Source organism: Acanthochromis polyacanthus, chromosome 17 (genome assembly GCF_021347895.1).
Source record: "Acanthochromis polyacanthus isolate Apoly-LR-REF ecotype Palm Island chromosome 17, KAUST_Apoly_ChrSc, whole genome shotgun sequence".
Taxonomy (NCBI): domain Eukaryota; kingdom Metazoa; phylum Chordata; class Actinopteri; family Pomacentridae; genus Acanthochromis; species Acanthochromis polyacanthus.
In genome coordinates, this window is record NC_067129.1 from 25826273 (window position 1) to 25840876 (window position 14604).

The following is a 14604-nucleotide window of genomic DNA, read 5'->3' on the forward strand; positions in this document are numbered from 1 at the left end:
ATTGAGATTTCCTCATTCTGCCTCTTTATTGTTAAGAAAAGAAAAGGAAAAGTTGACTGCTGTGATTTTTATGAGCTAAAAGCCCTGTTTCCCTGAGTGTTGTGCTGCTACAAAACAGCTGTGAGTGGGTCCATTTTCTGGGCTGGTCCACAGATTAGTACTCTCCCACATAGCATGAGTCAGCATGTGGAGGGCACCTGTCATATTTCTGCAAATTTGGGTCTTCGTCTGCTGCAGATTGGTCTTCGACACAGACGCAGCGAACACTGCTGGAGCCTGGAGAGAACAGCTTCCGTGGGACACCTGTCCAGTCTCGTACTACTCCACCACTGCAGAAAAACACAATCAGTCCTGATGTACATATTTATTTCACCCACTTATATAGGAAATGCTCTACCACAGGTATGCAGTACATTGCAACATTGTAATCCTATTCCCCTTTAGGCTTATTAATAATTGATGAGGCCAGAACTATTTCCATACCTCTTAGTGGAACACCAGACTCTTCCTCCCCTGGTAGCACTCCATTCTGAGTTGCAGGCAGGGAAGCGAACCATCTCAGCCTCAGACTGGGCCTTGATTCGCTGCCCCTCTGCTAGTGATGCCTCCACTTGCAACAGTGCCTGCGTGGGCTGGCCAGTGTCGCTGTAGAACTGGCCTATTACCACACCTGAAATTCAACACGAGATATTTTACTGATGATGATGGATGCCCATTGACAGAGGAATTATGTAAAGCGTGCATGTCAGCAGTTATTAAATAAGATACCACATCCATCATAGGGTGCTGCGCTTTCACATATTGCACAGGCTGTAGTTCCACAAATTTAAGCTCTCCAGAACGTATACATTCTGGAGGTGTCCCACTCTGTTTGTTCCCCATGTGCAGTACTACTATTTCATTCAAGTTACAATAAACATCCAGAAGCAACTAAAAATGTCATTTTCTGTTGAGAATGTCTCATTTATACATCTTACTTCTGCTTTTAATTTTGTTCGTCCTGTGTTCCGAAGCATGTCATCTCTTCAAAATCATGTTCGAGTTCAGGAAAAACATGAAATATCTGGGTGTTGTCTTCAGAGCCCTATGTAGGCTGTTGTGTAATCAAAAATAAATCCGATGAGGAATTTTACTGAGTTGTTGTAGTATGGGTAAAATGGACACAATATAATAGCAATTTAAACATTTTATAACAACACAGATCCGTAATCTGATCTTTAAAAGACACCTCAAATTGCTGAGTAATCCTGTTTTAGAGTAAATGTATGTGTTGTACCAGAACCTAAAAATTTAAGGAAGAGAATCACAGACCCACAGTTCGGTAGTCTCTCTGATAGAAGGCCAGCCAGTCATACAGCGCCACCACCTGTAGTGGGGACAGACTGGACACATCGTCTATCAGGCCGCTCTCTGTAAAGTCTCCGGTAATGAAGGCCAGTGAGGCATCTTTGCCTAAAAGCACAAATGCATGTTTAGAATAACACAGTATACAGGATCCTTATATATTAAAAGCTGTCTGTGCACTATTATTAGTCTGGAATTGGTGATTTTCATTTAGGTTTGGAAGCGTCCAGGCATAGGCATGAATTTCATGGGGGACACAAGGGATACTTCCCCCTCAATACTTAAAAACATGATAGTTTCTTCAGCAGAAGCGGCTTTTTTCTTTAGCATGTCAAACACAGATATGTGAGGTATGTTCTTAATGTGTAGAAAGTTCAGATGATGAGCAGAAATGTTGCTTAAAAACATAAGTTTATAATTTAATTAAAATAAAAAATATTATCTGTGTGAATATAGTCACAGTCAGATGTACATTTGCCACCCCCACCCCCTTACCCACCCCAAAAAAGAAACAAAAGAGTAAATGTGTGTGTTGTCAACAGAGAATACTAAATGAGACAAGCTGGTCTACAGGAATTTAAACATTTGAAAGCAAGTCAGAATACCTGACAGCCTTACTACAGTATATTCCATTATTCCATTATAGCAGGGCGCACTGGGGTAAGACTGGGGTAAAAGAAATTTGCTTAGTCAAATAAATTTAGAGAATAATTAAACTGTAAAAGACAGCAATTGCCATTACAAAACTGAATATAAAATCCTGAAAAGTGGCATCTTCTCCCATAACCTGGGCAAGAAGCCCATTTGATCCATACAACATTGCCATTATTTTCAATTGCTGATGTTGCTCTGACTTTATCTGCAACATAAACAGGAGATATCAGACATAGAAATGATTTTTGATAGTTATATTTTCGAGACGATACATTTTGACAGCTTGAATATGTCTTCTAGAGGCTTATTTTCTACTGTCGAAAATGTTTCATCAATACACCTCAAAATCACTTAATCTGATTTCATAAAACCAGTAAATGATCTCAAAGGCAAGCTATACAAAAATAAGCATGGCCACTATCACCGTGGAGGGAAAGAGGTATCTTACCTCAGTTTAACCTGTTTTGTCACCTGGTGCCTTAGTCTATGTATTTTCCTAATGTAAATAAAGTCATTTCACCGGACACTGATGCAGACAATGAAGAAATTGGTGAATAAAAAAAATCACCAGAATGTAGGAATTTAAGCGCTCCAAATTACCTGGGGGAAAAGCCTCAGTGTAAATCTAAGCCCATGCATCCAGGAATGCCCCATTAACAATGAAAGCAGTTAAAGAGCTCTGTGGTTTCGTACTGAGCGCCCATTAGTTAGTGTAAGAGAAGCCGGGATCACCTGCCATAACGTGATAAGCACCACCAGGTCCATAGTGCTTGTGGCCCCTGCTTACATCAAACACCTGCCCCAGTATAGCCAGATAAAGGCCCTTGCTGCCTTCCTCCCCGTCGTACAGAGATAATTCACGCTTGCTCAGGAGCCGGGCCGAGGGCCCCTGGCTTGACTTATATCCAAATGTAACGGACCACTCGCGAGGAATGAACAGCACTGCCAGTAACACAGATACAAACGCGATTAATACATAGCTGAGCATGCTGTTCATTGGGGATTTTTTTTTGGTTTGTCATCTATTTACATTCTCTACAGTTGAAAAAACAACGCAAGCGTTTCCGTGAACAGGGACACCATAGCGCATGCGCCAGTGACGGTGGCAGAGTACGTCGGAGGCACGTTGACGTACAGTACGTCGATGCGGTAGTAGTGAGCAGAGGAGCTCCGCTGTAGGTGAACGGTGGAGAGGTCTGTATACAGACCGGCACGGCCGTTGCAAAACTGACACCCAGCAGGCCGCAGAGATTTTCGGGGGAGCCTTAGGTCGGTGAAAGAAACATGGGGAATGCCGAGAGCGGCTGTGGTGGAGGCAGCGGCGACGAGGAAGACATAGAAACGGAGAGCCCCGGCTTCGCGGAAGACAGTCCGGCCTCTGCGGCCACTGGCGGCGGTGTCGGAGGCGGTGTAGGCTCCGGGAGAAGCGGAAGGGGATCGAATAACCTACCCGTGCCCACCGGCGGACCACCTAGCCCGGGGGTCCTCTTGGAGCAGGTGAAACTGAGAGAAGCGGCGGCACGTATTAGCGACTCTGGGGTCGCCATCCACGAGTCTGTCCTAGCCGGGAATGAGGGTGTCCTGATGCGGTGGCTGGAGGACCGGTTGAACCGAGGAGAGGAGTCCGTCAATGTAGAGCAATTCTGTGAAATGTTGGAGAGCAGAGACGCCTCAAGGGATGAGTGTGAAGAGGTATAGTCCCAGACAGAAGCAAACGTACCTCCTACAGGAAGATGATTTGAAATGTCATGTCTTTGATTGCTTTGGTACCAGGTACGAGGTTAGAACCACTGATAGCTGCTGTCACGTCCGTTTATGACTAATATGACTAAATTAGCAAATATGATACTGAGTCCTTGTGATACTTAGAAATATTGTCGTGTCATCTCTTTAGGAATCTTAGGGTATGCAGTGAATCAGTAAAACGAGCTGCCAGGATGTCACCTATGCTTGGCAGGTCACTGGGTTGTCAGCTCTGGCCTCCTGTGACAAAACGTGTTGCTTTGTGGTCCGACATTTGTTTTTCAGCCAAAGGCTGCAGATGAATGGGTTAACTAATGAATGTGCACTTTAGTGTGCATTTAGCTTTGTGTGGGTAGACGTGGAATACCATTGCTGTGCTTTAAATACTGCATGGCACATTAGTTCCTACAAACATCCAACTCTGGTTAGCATCCACATGTAGATCAGGCTTTTTCATGTGAAAAGATCTCTTGTTCAACAGACAAATACATGTATAACTGAAACTGAAAAGACATATAGAAGTCAAAGCAGACTCTATACAAACCAGAACAGTTTACTGTTTTTTTTTTTTGGCCTTTGTAAGTTTGCTCCTTCTTTCCGGGGTGATATAGGCTGGATTCCCGAATCAATAAGGTGTAAATGTGAAAGAATAACACTTTGCAATTGTTTGTTGAGTATGGCACAGAATAGACTCAATAAGAAGATTTGTCTTTGTAAAAGATCACACAATTATGTGGGTCTTAAAACCTCATGCTGTTGTGGCCCATTAAAAGTTGTGATTAAGCTGAATTCTAATATATGAATAGTAACTGTTTCTCATGCAGCAAAAATACAAATAGAAGAAATATATTTACTAGACTTGAAGAAATTTTTAAAGCCACAACAAATATATTATGTACATTCAAATCAAGCACAGTCATGGTCCCAGACCTCATATGCGACACACTTATCAAGGAGTCAAAGGTCTTTGAATGCACAGTTGAGAGCAATAATCTTTTTTCACCCGCCCTTGATGTTGGCACATTTCTAAACATCCAGGAGGACAGCAAGCTGTGTGGATTTGGAGAAGCTGACTTTTAATCACATTTCCAGTTAAGAACATCTGTATTAAATACAATGTCACTTCTAAATATAGAACTTTTTTGGTGTACTGACTATGACAGAGTGGAATGACTGTTTATTTGTAACACTTTTAAGTTTTCTACCTTTGTCTCTAAAGCATAAAAAATGTCAGTAAAATTTATTTGTTTAGAATTATTTTTTAAGTTACCTTGCCACCTCTGGTTCAGGTTTCTTTTTCTACTCTTATCTCCTAAACCTGTTGGGGCTTAACAACATGACATGAAAATAAAATCAAGCAGTCAGTCATTAAGTTAGTAATAAACCATAGAGGTAGAGGTAATTGTGTGAGCTTTAAATTAAGATTACCAATTGTTTTCCCATTTGTGTTTTCAGAGTAGTAATATTACTGCAGGTTTTTTGTGATGGTGTGCAGGTATGGAATTGATTGTGTCAGTGTATAAAAGTTCACTATATGTCCAATCTTTGTCCCCTATCTCAGGCATTTGGACAGTTCGATGCAGAGGGGGATGGAGTGGTGGACGTAGAGAGTATGCTGATTGCTCTGAAGAACTCCAATGGAGCTAATCTGCAGGGAGAGCTGAGTCATGTGATAAGACAGCTACAGGCATGCTCCCTAACTCCAGGTGTGATGTCTGATTTGTTTACCTGAATGAACAAAGTCAAGCTTATTTGGTTAAGCCCTACCTGCGTGTGCCAGAGAAATTAACCCTGTCCCATTTGTTCTCTTGTATTGTTTCCACAGGTTTTGTTGACATATTCTCCAAGACCAAAGATCGATTAGGAGCACATGCCTCTAAGATCCTTAAATTTTTACACAGGAATCGTATTCCCAGCAGTGCCATCCCTTTCCCTATTTTAGAGGGCTATAACAGCATCTGCACCATGAGATCCAGTGTGGTCCAGGACTTCTTGGAGTTCCTCTTGCAAAAGGAGAAAGGTAAGCACCACAGCTGACTAGTGCTAAATATAGGATTTTACTGTAAGTTTGTAATGTTTTCTTGAGGATTTAGACATGTCCTGATCCGAGTTAGTCTCTTTCAGATTTAGATATCCAGTACAGAGCAGAGCTTGACCGAGATCCAGATGTAGACAAGGTCAAGGTGGTCACACAGTGCTATAGCACAATAGAAGCCTCATCCAATGTTACTGACATTTACAAGATGACAAATGGGGAAACTGCATCATTCTGGCAGTCGGACGGCAGTGCTCGATCACACTGGATAAGGTACAATGTGACTTGAGTCTTTGCAGTTCATTTTCACATGTTGGAACCTTAAATTGTGAAATCTTTTTGGTCCATGTGTGTTTTATCAACTTCAAGGAATAAACTTGTACAAACTGTTTCCAGACTGAAAATGAAACCAGATGTGGTTTTGAGACGTCTGGCCATTGCCGTGGCTTCTAATGACCACAGCTATATGCCTCAGCTGGTCTCAGTTGCTGTGGGGAAAAACCGACGCTCCCTGCAAGAGATCAGAGACATCCGCATCCCAAGCAATGTCACAGGCTATGTAGCCCTATTGGAGAATGCCAACATCACACACCCCTGTGAGTCACCATCTGTTTGCTTAGTCACCGATGTTTGTAGAAAAACTGTCCTTTTCATTTTTCTGCTGAAGACAGTGCATGGTGTCAGCTACAGAAGAGCTTTGCTCAGCTCACAGATAGTAAGTACCTCACCTCTGAACCCACATGCAAGCTCCCATTAGCTTGAATTGAAAGGAACCAGTTTAGAAACCAGTGTAGTTTTTTCATCTGACTTCAGTCTTAAAGGACTATCTGGACACAATAGACCACATATCCACCTTTTCAGAAATGATCTAGCCATGCAGAAGCTTGGCTAAAACTCACAACGTCTGATTTATCTACAGCTTTGTATTTGAATGAGGACAGCATTATTTGAGAGCCACTTATTGCACCCGGCTTTCAGCAAGATCAGTCAAATATTAGCAGATATTGAAAATGTGGTGACAAAATGGGCAGTGAAATTTGACGGTAACTACAGGCTAAAGCAATTGCATTCCTATATTTTGTGATTCATTATGTGTTGTAAATGAATTTCTAGATTACTATCATCACATTTAAATGTATTTAGCACCCAGAGGTTATTGGTAGATTTGTGTCTCCTTTAATGTGTATTTTATGTCCCTCTCAGAGGTTGCAGCAACCAACTATGGCATTTTTGTATTCCATCACTCAGCTAACTATACTATCTCTTCACCAAACCCCAGACATCCAAATTAACATTAAAAGGTGCCTGAGCGATGGATGTGACACACGGATTCATGGTTTGAAGACGCTGGGCTATCAGATTACCAAGAGTAAAGAGGTGTCTGTTTCGGATGCTTCAGCCATCTGGTACCTGGCTCTCCTCACCTCTTTGGTCACAGCATCCATGGAGACTAACCCTGCACTGGCTCACACTGTCCTTCAGAGCACACAGTAAGATGCAGTACTGATTTTGCTTGTTTTGTAAGTCAGTTTTTAAGTATTATGATGTGCTAGTTATTATCCCTTTGACTCTACCGTAATGATGTGTCCAGTGCTCGAGTTCTAAAGTTTGTTTTGTGTTGTTTTCTTCCTAGAAAAGCCTTACAGCACATGCCACCATTGTCCCTAACACCGTCATCCACAGAGTTCCCCAAGTTCTTCTCTTTGAACATCCTGGAGGAAGTGGATGGATTCCTCCTCAGGATAGCAGAGTACGGACCTGAAACGATTACATCAGCAATCTAACCCCTCGCTGCCACAATGAGCTCGTGATGCTGACATCATCACAGTGGAAACAGGCTAAAATCAAGTGCTGATTGAGTGGAGCGATGACACACTATTTCTGTTCCTTTTGATGTAATCCTTTCGGACACAATCGCAGCAGCGTGACTGAAATAATCATTAATTAACCATCAAAAATAATACAGTAGTTCATGAATACATACATTTAGAATTGTTAAATATATAATATAGTATATAGTACAACATTCTTCTTCTGTTCATAGTAACTGAGACAAATCAATTCTTATAACTGGTTTTAATGAAATATATATATGGAACAACGCCCACCATTCTTGTTCTGTGAAAAAATACATTCCAATGTTTAGCTGAAGCGAGTAAATGCCTAAAACAGTGTGATGTATAAATAGAGAGTTACAGTCAGTATGACCAGAAAAAACAATTGCAGGGCCAAATAATGCTGTCAGTATACACATGGATATGTTAGCAGTGGATTAATACTGCCCTGAAAAACAAGCCTATTATTTAAAGTGTGATGTACATTCATGACCAAATAGGAAAGCAAAAGAGCATTTCAGTGGTAAGACGTGTTTGTTTTGTTGCTCCTATGTAGCTGCTGTGTGAGTCCTGATGCAGAGTTGACCCTCCTGGCCTTTGCCCTGGCCAGAGGCAGCGTGGCAAAAGTCCTACAGGCCCTGTCCTGCATCTGCGACCATTTAGAGACCAAGTACAAGGCCTCCTCCCTCATCGTGTCTATGGCCTCCGTTCGCCTGCGACTACTTTATCGCAATGGTAACGTAACCAACCCTCCTTCACTCGTATTTACTTGAAGACATTTGAAACCATGGACCACAGAGAGAAAGTGCTTAGCCTTTAGGGAGGAGATGCATTAGTGGATAATGCAGGGGAAAATTCCTGCTTCTTTTACAATACTGCACTTCAGTGTAATGATAATTTCTTCCCAGTATAGGAATGAACTTGCAACCGCTATGGAAAATGATTGAATTTTTAACCATGATGTTACTAAAAATACTGATGTATTACAGGGAAGCCTCTACAGCTGCACCTACAGGCCTGTGATGTAAAGAGTAAAGAGGAGAAATCTGGACCAGAGAACATGCTGACAGAGTCTTCCACTGGAGATGGTATGACTGAAACCAAAAAAAGAAGTCAGCTGTACTTGAAGTCTAGTGTTAACAAACTCTCAAGTAAAACGGAATGTATCATCCTCAGGTTTTCTCACAGAAAGCAGCAGGAGGAAAGCCAGTGTAATCCTCTCAACAGAAGACCAGAGCAACTTCCAGGTCACTCAGATGAAGATCAAAGTAAGATTCCCTGTGATTTCACCATCACAGTTGCAAACTGGATAACACAGGCATTAGTTCAGATTTGTTGTACATCACACTCACACTCTGATTTGTGTTATTAGGTGCGAAAAGGAGCCATTGGAGCAAAATGTGGCTTGGTATTTGCCTACAAGGAAGACGATCCTTTTGATGCAGAGAAACATTTCAAGAGGTTCAAAAAGTATGATGCCTGGGACTTCAAGGACTATAAGGAGTTTGTACAAGACAAGTAAGGATTCCTCTATAGCGGTTTACTATTCCTTATATGTTAGTTTTATACATTCAAGACAGAGACTCTTAACAGGCACTCACCACTCATGAGTGTAGTCCAGGTTTGACAAAATGTTAACTCAAGCTGAAGTTGAATTTGTTGCTTCTAGATATTTGTAAAAATCTTTCCCGCTAAGTTTGTTAAATACTTGCAGCATCAAACAACAGCAGGATGAAAATGAGTTTCTCCAAAGGAAGACATTTATGCACATTTACTGACGTGGAACAACAGCAGTAACTTCATGAATTACTTTAATGATAAATTATTCTCTATGTGGAGACAGGATAGATCAGGATCAAACAGCAAATCATGCTGTGTACTTTTCTTCACATTAGACAGGTTAACTGACGCACAGAGACACAGCTGTCAGATGCAGTTGAATCATTTGTTAGCACATTTAGATTTTGTCTTTTGTCAGCTAGTGCATTACTGTGCATTTTACACCACTTTATGTACCGTCCAATCTAGTGTGTATTGTCCACATACCGTGACTCTATCTGTCACTGTCCTGAGTCTGTCTGAATTACAGAAAGCTGTCACTTTAACGGGCAAATTAACCCAGCAGGGTAACGTATCCCATGTCTGAACGAAGCTCAAAAAAAAGACAGCTGTGATTGACAATAAGGGTACTGGGTTTGAAGAGTGCAGGCGACTAAATATGTTATAATCAGGACAATCTAGCACTTAAATAAACCACTTAGTCTACTAAAATACTTCTAATACATTATTGTTAGTTTTGTTTGTGTTGTGGATACCCCTCAACAGTATGGGGGTCTGCCTCAGTGGTTTATGTAGTTAATGGCTGACCCACCATGCTGTCACCTGACCTGCAGTGTGAGGATTCCAGCACAGTGTGAAGACGAGCCGATTGGCTGGTTTGAGCTGGAGGATGACTGGAATGACGTGGAGATCAAGCTGCAGCAGTGTCGCGTTGCAAAGGTACACGCTACATCCAGTTCTTCTGTTTTCTTTAATCATCTGAACCCCATTATTTAACTGTTATGTATTGTATTTCTCCTCTCAATGAGTTACTCCACAAGACTGTTGTGTTTCTCGAATTTAACTGGTCAGACTTTTTTCCACTGTCTTTCATTTGCTGTAAATTATCGAGTCACCACACTTCTCATTCCTCTGCTTCCTCGCCTTCACAGTTCCTGATGGTGAAGTTCCTCTGCACCAGGCAGGACTCAGCTGAGCGCCTCGGTGTGCAGTCCCTCAGCTTTAGTGGCTACTTGTGCCCTGGAACAGAGAGGCTGGGAGACCTAGATGACCTCAGTCCAGAGGGAGAGACCTTCGACCGTGATGCTGTCACTGGCCTTTGCTTGCTTAACAAGACATTATTCTTCATACAGCAGCTTACTCGTGATATGGTAAATACTTAGTACTACACGACGGTACCACAGTAATATTAATAGTGTGATTGCTACTAAACACCGTTACTCTGTAGCTCAAAATATTGGAAGCTTTAATTTTATTGCAGTACATTCTAATATTTATTATTTGCGACTATCTTAAATGTGTGAGAAATCTGGTCAATTGTTTCATGAATATACACATTGCAAGGGTACAAAAAATGATCAGTCTTGAATAAATTTTCTTATTGCTCTTTAAAATATTCTCAGATTAAACATCATCTGCAAGTAACATAGAGAATAACTACAAACAAAAATAATATATGCCCTGTATACAGAAAGTTTTCAGACCATTTCAAGTTTTTGCCATTGTGTTGTATGAAATGTATCCTAAAATTGCTATTTCTCATCAATTGACACACAATACTGCATTTTTTTTTAAAAAAAGAAAGTGTTTTAAAAAATATTAGCATCTAGAAAAGACAAAAATATCCCATTTACATTACTATTTAGATCTTTTGTGATGACACTCCCAACTGCAATCTTGTATGTCCTACTTGTAACAATTATCCTTGAGATTTTTCTTCAACTTTAATGGAGTCCATTTGGGCCAGATGGAAATAACGTTGCATAATTAGGAAATGCACACAACTGTTTATATTCATCACTGTTGACAGTGTATGCTAGACCATGATTTCTGTTTGGGCATGGATCCACAAACATTTCTGCAGCAGTAAAGCTACTCAAAAGCTCAACATCCTCCATCATTCTCATATGGAATAACTTTAGAACCACCAACAATTTAGTGGATCTGGCCATCCAGCTATACTTACTAATCGCAGACAAAGGGTCTTAGACAGTCAACCAATAACCCAGTTGTCACCATGAAGGAAAGCCAGAGTTCGTAGGGCGATGACACAAGTTTACTAAAGTTACAACCATGAGTGCAGCACTCAGCTGATCAAGCCTTTTTGACTGTATGATGAGTCAGTCTGCCCCTGTGTGGCCACGAAGAGACATTGCAACAACTCATTTTATTGTACTGTTGAATGGATGCTTTATGTCTGTGTGAGTTTGCTTCTAGAAGACAAACAAAAACTTGTCCCGTTGGTCCATGTCTGCAGGATGCCTCTCACTTCAAGCAGAAATATCTTCTGGACTTCAGTGGTCTCAGCCTGAACCTCTTCTGGAACTTCTACAGTAAACTCAGGGAGATGTGAGTAGTACTAATGCCACTACTGTTTTTTTTGTTTTGTTTTTACATCACATACTAAGCATTGTATTCATAATACATCAATATTTACAATTCAGTGGGATGAGGAATAAGTACGTCGGAGACATCTATCCATATTAAGGGCTCACCTGTAACTGAACATGTGTGATTGTTTCAGTGAGGGAGAGGACGTGTTGAAGAGCAGAGTGCTGCTGCTCCAACTTATGCAGAACTGTTTCCCCATGCTGCCCAACCCACTGGAGCCCCGGAGCCCAGATGAGAGCAGAGGGTCACAAGGTGCCACAGCAGCGGCTTGTCCATCCACATCCAGCAGTGGAGAACCTCTTAGTGATTCCATGAGGGCTGTGTGCGACCTCTACATTCACCTGTGCCACAGTAAGAACCTGCCAGCTTTCATATTGCAGCATTTTACTGTAGACGTTCCTTGGACATTAAAAACCTGGAATGATTTCTAAGAAGGTAGTGTCTACAGATACGGACCCGTACCCGTAGCCTGTGGGCTACGGATATGGCACTTTCCATTTGCCAGACAGATACGGACCCGTACGCGAGTCTCGCGAGTCAAGAAGCTGAGTAAAGCAAAAGTGTACCGCCGGCGGTACACTTACTAATTTGCATAGGAATTTCAAGAATGTCCGACGGCTGCAAACGCGATTATACAAACACTATACGCCAATGGAAAGCTTAGATTCTCATGAATCCGCCGGTATAAACCACTTTCAGATGCGATTACCACAGCGGGTGAGAAAAACACATTTGTCTGACAAAAACGAATATTCATCCATCCGTTCTCGATACACGGCTTCAACGCACACAGCGCGACTCACATTTCCGGGTTCATTATTACACACAGATGAAAATATTCCACAAAAAACGGCCATAATCCAACCTTTTACATCCAGACGACACAAGCCAGTAAACTATTTTGTCCAAAACATGTCTTGAAGTCGGTATATAATCCACGAATAGGTCGTTTTCAAGGAAATGCACCTCGCGATGCGCGTCCAATATTCCCTGTATTTTTCGTCATTTTTTTAATTTAAAAATAGAATATTAGCGATTTTTTTTGTACTGAAAATGGCTGGAATTGACTGCAGCTTAAAAGGTTAAGGTTAGGGTCAGGTTTAGGGTCCGTACCTGTAGTACCGATGGTACAGGTCCGTACCGCTAGCGTCTACCGGGAGTCACGTGACCAGATCTCGTGTATCTGATTGGCAAATGGCAAGTGCCGTATCCGTAGTCCACAGGCTACGGGTACGGGTCCGTACCTCTAGCAACAACCTTCTAAGAATTAGTGAATGTTAATGCAGGAATGACATCAGTGAATTCTGTGTTTCAGTTGTAGATGGTCCAGAGGGTGAGACGTTAGTGGAAAAAGCTTTGCATAAGGAAGCGGTCAAGGCCATTCTTAACGGAGCAGCTGTGTTCTTCCCTGATAAACATGTCAGAAGGGACAAACTGTTTCACATGATGGTAAGATTTTCATCATTGTCATCAAGAGCAGCATAATCATAGTGCTAATTCTAATTACCATGACAATGTACCTTTTTGCAGAAAAATATTACTGAAGACGATCAACCTGAGTCAGTGAAGGTGACATTTGAATCTCTTTGTAATTACTTCAGGTGAGCATACTCTAGATATACATACACTTCATCATATTCACCTCAGGCATCACAACAGATCAGTAACAGCAGTGTTTTCACTGTACAGTGACCAGGATCCAAGTGGCCTTCTCCTCCTCCCTCCTAAAGGAGCTCCTTCAGACTTTGACATCAGCCCCATACTGTCAGTCATGGAGACGTTGCTACTGGTGGCAACCAGAGAGGTGAGTCACCTGTTTTATAATATTAAGTACCATTTGTCAGCAGTTCTTTCCCTCAATTTCTGTTTGGATGTGAAATCACATGTTTCTTTTACCTGGTCTGATGTTTCCATTCATCTGCCTCAGTGTGAGGTTATGATGGTGGATGAGAGTGGTGGAGCCAGCAGGACTGTGTTGCTGTCCTTGTTCTGGGCTCTGCAGGGAAGTCTGCTCTCCTGGTGCTACCTGCAGCTCAAAGGAGGATCTTCCACAGGTGTTGCAATGGCACTAGCCAGAGACATCCTGCTTAAATGTGAGATATTTTGACAATGTTGCATTGTTGACACAAATAGCCTTATTTCTTAGCGTTTTCAAGGTTCAGTGATTTCAAGAGCATACAACTAAGCACTGATTACAATGGGATCAGAGAATTAATTGTGTTATGATTCAGCACAGATACAGAGTATAATTTATCTTGCATATGCTTGCAGAGTGACTAAATGATTTGTTTTGATAGATGTGGATCAGTTCCTTGGAAGTGTCAAAATTGTCCTTGGTTCCCTACTGGAGAGGTACACAGCTGCTAAAATTACTGACAAATTGGGCAGCTCCATCCTAGCCACAGTCTTCAGACAGCTGGTAATACATTCTTATTTTACCATTTTCCTCTGCCATATTGCATTAGTAGAGATTACCTTGCTGAACGAATCTAATATTTGTTTCTGTCCTGGCAGATGATTTTCCTCTTGGAGCTGTGCTCTTTGGACATACCACACAGTGTGCTGCTGAAGAGCTTTTCCTCTCTGGTTGAGCTACTCAAAAGCCTGTCAAGTGACACTGGAGACATCTTCTCTAAGGTCAGACCACTTTGACCACACACCTTAATCCACTAGAATTTGGTATGATTACAGAGGTGAAAATGTAGACCACCATTTAGGGCCTGGAGGGTTGTAAATTGCAGCAGTATTTTATGCTCCTCTCATATTTTCCCTCACTATGGGCTCAGTTTTACTGCAGTGTAAGGACCGGCTCCTCTATGGAAC

General features: G+C 41.7%; 2 protein-coding genes across 2 annotated transcripts in view; one reads left to right on the forward strand and one right to left on the reverse strand.

The window, feature by feature from the left end:
- Position 1: 1 nt before the first annotated feature.
- Positions 2-3095, reverse strand: LOC110961710 (neuferricin). Its single transcript, XM_022209423.2, has 4 exons — positions 2731-3095; positions 1312-1452; positions 484-670; positions 2-329 (listed from the first exon to the last, which is right to left on the reverse strand). The coding sequence occupies exons 1-4, from the start codon at positions 2993-2995 to the stop codon at positions 155-157; spliced, it is 768 nt and encodes a 255-aa protein (XP_022065115.2). The 5' UTR covers positions 2996-3095; the 3' UTR covers positions 2-154.
- A 55-nt stretch (positions 3096-3150) lies between these two features.
- Positions 3151-14604, forward strand: part of zzef1 (zinc finger, ZZ-type with EF hand domain 1) — a 36350-nt gene continuing 24896 nt past the window's right edge. The window contains exons 1-21 of the mRNA XM_022209420.2: positions 3151-3690; positions 5303-5447; positions 5567-5761; positions 5866-6049; positions 6173-6372; positions 7056-7266; positions 7410-7526; positions 8168-8346; positions 8601-8699; positions 8788-8879; positions 8984-9129; positions 10005-10110; positions 10323-10541; positions 11648-11739; positions 11915-12132; positions 13097-13230; positions 13312-13382; positions 13471-13585; positions 13709-13874; positions 14079-14200; positions 14296-14418. Of these exons, the coding sequence (XP_022065112.2) occupies positions 3283-3690; positions 5303-5447; positions 5567-5761; positions 5866-6049; positions 6173-6372; positions 7056-7266; positions 7410-7526; positions 8168-8346; positions 8601-8699; positions 8788-8879; positions 8984-9129; positions 10005-10110; positions 10323-10541; positions 11648-11739; positions 11915-12132; positions 13097-13230; positions 13312-13382; positions 13471-13585; positions 13709-13874; positions 14079-14200; positions 14296-14418 (3342 nt within the window). The 5' untranslated portion in view covers positions 3151-3282. The remainder of the gene's footprint in view (positions 3691-5302; positions 5448-5566; positions 5762-5865; positions 6050-6172; positions 6373-7055; positions 7267-7409; positions 7527-8167; positions 8347-8600; positions 8700-8787; positions 8880-8983; positions 9130-10004; positions 10111-10322; positions 10542-11647; positions 11740-11914; positions 12133-13096; positions 13231-13311; positions 13383-13470; positions 13586-13708; positions 13875-14078; positions 14201-14295; positions 14419-14604) is intronic.

Bases quoted from the DNA above. Each gene is read 5' to 3' on its own strand.
- LOC110961710 (XM_022209423.2), bottom strand. From the start codon at position 2,995: ATGAACAGCATGCTCAGCTATGTATTAATCGCGTTTGTATCTGTGTTA. The intron at 1,453-2,730 runs GTGATCCCGGCT...TTGTGCTTTTAG, and splicing joins TGCTTATCACGTTATGGCAG to GCAAAGATGCCTCACTGGCC. The intron at 330-483 runs GTATGGAAATAG...GTTTTTCTGCAG, and splicing joins GTCTGGTGTTCCACTAAGAG to TGGTGGAGTAGTACGAGACT.